The 5,343-nt window shown below is 35.4% G+C and overlaps 1 protein-coding gene and 1 long non-coding RNA gene across 2 annotated transcripts; both read left to right on the top strand.

Annotated features, from left to right (window-relative positions):
• Window positions 1-1,063: 1,063 nt before the first annotated feature.
• On the top strand, window positions 1,064-1,825 carry LOC133598435 (probable glutathione peroxidase 8). The gene is made up of 2 exons (XM_061951130.1): window positions 1,064-1,308; window positions 1,470-1,825. Exons 1-2 carry the CDS (start codon window positions 1,102-1,104, stop codon window positions 1,743-1,745), a joined length of 483 nt encoding a protein of 160 aa, XP_061807114.1. The 5' UTR covers window positions 1,064-1,101; the 3' UTR covers window positions 1,746-1,825.
• Window positions 1,826-3,097: 1,272 nt separating this feature from the next.
• LOC133598436 (uncharacterized) lies at window positions 3,098-4,363 on the top strand. The gene is made up of 3 exons (XR_009814711.1): window positions 3,098-3,499; window positions 3,633-3,738; window positions 3,992-4,363. It is a non-coding gene; the product is annotated as an uncharacterized lncRNA (long non-coding RNA).
• The last annotated feature ends 980 nt before the right edge of the window (window positions 4,364-5,343 follow it).

The raw sequence follows: 5,343 nt of genomic DNA, 5'->3' as shown, positions 1-5,343 counted from the left end.
CAATAAATGTCCTAATGAAAATATCCATTTATGATCATGTATCTTAAGTTCACAGTGTTTCTTAACCCATTGTTGGGCGAGCACCCCATTGAGGGCCGCCAAGAAAGATGTTTCTCAGCTGTGGTCCGTATGGGCCGCAGCAGGTACTCAGTTGTAATACATCTTTCCACCACTGGTGGCAGTAATGACAATATTAAACAAACAGAAGAAGTCTGGAGTTTCTTAAGCGCAAAAATTATGACTAAAGTAGTGAAGCTCTATATTCATCCATCCATCCATCCATTTTCTACCGCTTGTCCCTTTTGGGGTCGCGGGGGGTGCTGGGGCCTATATTCATATGCACTCAAATTGTATTGACAGTTTAAGAAACATACTGTATATACTATTATTTATTATTAATTTACTTAGAATGATTTTATTTTAGCACTGAGTTATTGCATGTCAGTTAACATGTTTAAATGTTTTTGAAATGTCAGGTAAATTGATGATGTAAATCCTTTCTTTTACAGACTAAAAACAATATTAGTAAGTTAGTTGATGTATATATTTTTTTTATTTTCTTTAATGTTAATATGGAATCAGTGTTATGCAGAGGTGTACTTTTAACAATTTTAGAAACAAACAATACTATTTATAGTCAGGGCGGAGAGTGCATGAGGGGGGCACAAAATGTTTTCCTCTTCATCGGGGAGGCGTAACAAAAAAATAATTAAGAAGCACTGCTCTTAAGTAACAGTACTTTTGCTTGAGTGCATTTTTTGGCTCTGCTGGCAACCAAAAGTCATCTGGGATAGGCTCCAGCTCAACCTTGATCACACTGAGGATAATAAGAATAGCAAATTATCTATTTGTTTAGAGTGGGTACAAAATAATATGTATTTTACAGCACTTTTAAAGAAGCTTACATTTCTGTGTGGTCTGGGTCAAAGGTTAAGGTTTAAAATAATTTACATTTATGAAATACAATAGTGCAATTGATTTTCATACAACACGCTTCCGGTTGTAGTCTTATTTTGAAGAGTGGTCGCACACAAGTTCCGGTGTTTTCTCGCTAGTTTAACTCACCCCCACCCCTCGGATTAGTATTTTTCCCCCTCCAAGATGGAGGCCTTAGGGGGCTACCCCGCCAAGTCCTCCGGACCCAAAGTGAAGAAGTTGACGGTTCTGCTGAGCATGACGGTCGGCGTGGGGTGCTTGTTCCTACTACAAACACAACTGGTCAAGCCCCGAAAACCGAAGGACTTTTATTCCTTCGAGGTGAAGGACGCCAAAGGCAGGGCTGTTTCTCTGGAGAAGTACCGAGGAAAAGTAAGTCCACATCATCAAGTGGCGTTGCGACGTCCGAGCAAACTTTTACTTGCGTTTACTTCAAGCATTGTTAAATAGAATAACTATTAAACAAGCGGTAAAATGCATGGATGGATAGATATGCCTTTTAGAGTGATGCTAAAGGGTTTCCCTCCATGCAGGCTTCTCTGGTTGTAAACGTGGCGAGTCACAGCGAGCAGACGGAGACTGCGTACAGGTCACTTCAGGAGCTCCACAGGGAGCTGGGAACGTCTCACTTCAACGTCCTGGCCTTCCCTTGTGGACAGTTTGGCGACACCGAGACCGGAACCAGCCGGGACATCGAGGCCTTGGCCAAGTCCACATACGGTGTGACGTTCCCCTTCTTTGGCAAAATCAAAATAATGGGCTCCGAGGCTGAACCGGCCTTCACATTCCTGACAGGTATGAGCACTTGAACGCACCATGGCAATGGCTGTGTTTTGATTTGTTAGTGTTATTTTTAGTGCTGTCAAATAAAAATTATTTTTAAATCTGATTAATGCCTGAGTTTTCATTTGGCTTAATCGTGAATAATCGCAGGTTGTTACCCGCTTGCATAATTTAAATTAGCTTAAAAATGACCTTATATTTGGACATAATGGAATTGTATATTCAGAATATCATACAGGAACTTTTTTAAAGTGTTTGACTTGAATTTATTTTCACAAAAATTATTCTAAATAGTTTTATCTAAAGTCATGTACAGTCCAAAAAATTGCGCGATTAATATTGCATGATTATTGCAATATTTTTTTGTGATTAATCACATGAGTTAACTTTTTTTTTTGACAACCCTAATTAATTTTACTTTTAAAAGTGTTGCTTTTATGGTGAACTCGTCTGAAGAAATCAGTTTAAGGACTAATATATAATCTCTTAATAAAACAGATTATTATTCTTATGATTATTATCCTTCTCTGGCTAGGAAGGTCCTAGAGTCATGAAACTCACCCTGGTTACTCATCATAGCCCCCCGGGTATACACTGAAAACCATGTGAAAATTGGACTACCAGAAGTGGAGTTATGGGGGGGTGCATTTCCCACCTGCCATAAAATGCACCCCCCATCTATCTCTGGCTAGGAAGGTCCTAGAGACATGAAACTCACCCTGGTTACTCATCATAGCCCTTTCCTTGCAGTGGGGGGGATATTGCTGTTCTAAAAATGTCTATATATGTGTGTATACACACATATATATATATATATATATATATATATATATATATATATATATATATATATATATATATATATATATATATATATATATATATATGTATATATATATATATATATATATATATATATATATATATATATATATATATATATATATATATATATATATATATATATATTACACACACGCACACACACACTGCTGTGTCAATCCAAAACACACAATTTATTGGTCTCTTAACATGTTTCCAGAAGAAAAGAAAATTATGGTTTCAAAGTTGGTTCCTTTTGGATGTTCCAATTCAGAAGAAGTGCAGTGTTATTTCTATGTAACACAAAATAAATAAAAACCTATACCAAACTTACTGCGTTTGTTTTTATTTGCCAATGATTTTGATAGGAAGCCATATAACTTCTCACAATTTACGTTTTCTTGTCTCGATTAAACTCTAGAGTACATTTGAATAAACTAATCATAGTTGATTTTACGTTATTGTGTATCAATGTATGTTGAATTGCAACAATATCATTTAAAGCAAGCTGTAATGTTTGTAGGTGTACTTTATGCATCAGGCGTAACTGTTCTAACATTGTCCACTAGCTAGTGCGTATTGACGTCACCACGCAACCAGCGTATATCTAAATATCACACAAGCCATATTAACTTCTCACAATTTACGTTTTCTTTTCTACATTAAACTCTAGAGTAAATTTGAATAAACTAATCATAGTTGATTTTACGTTATTGAAGGCCCTCTATACTTTCAAGGGTGAAACTCCCTTTCAAATGCCATTTCTGAAGTCTAAAATATTTTCATGTACCATTTCAATCTTACAGATGAATCTGTCTAATAGTAGGTTTGTGCCTCACTTATCTTGTTTCCATGTTAAAAATACAAAGGTCATCTACCCACATGAGAGGAGATGCCTTTTTTTGGATCCATTGGGGGAATCTAAAAGGAACATTCAGAGATGCCTGGAGTCAACAAGGTATTTTTTTCCATTAAAGGATGATGTCTGATACATAGTACTTGCACTATAACGTCAGACAAAAAGCAGCTCTAAGAGCTGCTAAATGACAATGGTGCAATAGTTTTTTACAAGTAATATTTCTATCATTAAGGGCCTTTATGCGAAAGAAAGACTGCAATGTGACAAGGTGGACATGCAGCACTCTGGCCCATGCACGCCAGCAAGATGGCACATCATGTGGTGTCCTGGCCTTAAAAGTAAGTGTACTGTAAACTACTGAAACAATGTGGACAACCTCAAGGTCATTACCTTTTTTCATAAGAGAAATCCATGACCTGGTTTCTTACATGTTTGTGATATGTACCATTAAATATCCCAAAATTTTGATGTTAACAAGAATAACTTGCGTATAATCATATGTTGCTCAAAGTAAAAACATGGATCTTATCATCTTGCTAGTTTATGTATTTATCATAAGATGCTTATACGCTAACCTAAGTTTTTTTTTAGTTTGCAGAGAAAATATTGAAAGGGCAGCCAATTAACATTGAGACGCACCTTTCGGCTGTGAACAATTTGAGACTGGATATTGCCACTATTCTCCTTCAAGAAACAGGTGAATTTTATTTTTAGCAGATCAATATTAATTACTTCATGTTTGAGCTGTTTTAAATCCCATGCCCTTCAGTTGAAATGACAGGGGAATGGGTAAATCATTATAGAGGAATGTACAGCACTGTATCCAAATGCTTAGTTCTAAACTGAAATTGCCCATAACCTTGGTACAAGACACTATGTTGTACCAATTTATAAATGCTGGATATTCTGGAATTATTTAAGTAACATTAATAGTGCATGTGTGGAAGGGGTCCTCTGGGTCCTACTGTCTCACTTTCTTTTAACCCTCTATGTCAGGGTTCCCCAAACTTTTTGACTCGGGGGCCGCATTGGGTTAAAAAATTTTGGCCGGGGGCCAGGCTGTGTATATATATATATATATATATATATATATATATATATATATATATATGTATATATATATATATATATATATATATATATATATATATATATATATATATATATATATATATATATATATATATATATATATATATATATATGTATGTATATATTCATATATACATTGTCTTTATAATCTGTTTTGTCATTTAACATCAATTAACATTGATGTTCATCAACATTTAACATTGTCACGTTATCTATGGGAAAATTCATTTTTAGACAATATGATTTGCCTGAGCAGCTCGGAGACACCAAGAGTAACAAGCGGTAGAAAATGGATTAGAAAAGAAAGATTTAAAAAAAATAAAATTAAAAAATTAAAAATTAAAACTTTTTGTTTAACTTGTGACTTCCTGTGGGCCGGATTTTGGATGCTGGGGGGCCGGATCCGGCCCGTGGACCGTAGTTTGGGGACCCCTGCTCCAGGTAATACAAGACAGTCTTGATTTTAAGAATTTGAAAATTGGTTGACTGCTTAACATATTGCTTTACTTTTTAACACATTTAAAAACAGATTTTTTCTCGGTAAATGATGACGTATTTCAAATGAGGTTTGCCACTAACATTTTTAAACCATAAAAAATATTGATGGCACAGATTAAATCAAATAATCAGGACAGCTTAATACAATTACATATTACTGGAGTTTATTTTAATTTCAGCAAGATATTTGAAGAAATTTGAGACTGAATATTGATGCATACTCTTTTTCGGAACAGATGATCTCAGCAAGGTCTGTCACAGCTGTGGGATGGAGGAGAGCGATAACCCTCAATGGGTACGTTTTCACTGTGCAATACAGTCAGGCTGTGAAATAGCAGGGCGTAGATAACATC

The sequence above is a fragment of the Nerophis lumbriciformis genome, unplaced genomic scaffold, assembly GCF_033978685.3.
Source record: "Nerophis lumbriciformis unplaced genomic scaffold, RoL_Nlum_v2.1 HiC_scaffold_170, whole genome shotgun sequence".
Classification (NCBI taxonomy): domain Eukaryota; kingdom Metazoa; phylum Chordata; class Actinopteri; order Syngnathiformes; family Syngnathidae; genus Nerophis; species Nerophis lumbriciformis.
The sequence above is the reverse complement of the archived record's forward strand: the minus strand, read 5'-3'. Positions and strand labels throughout refer to the sequence as shown.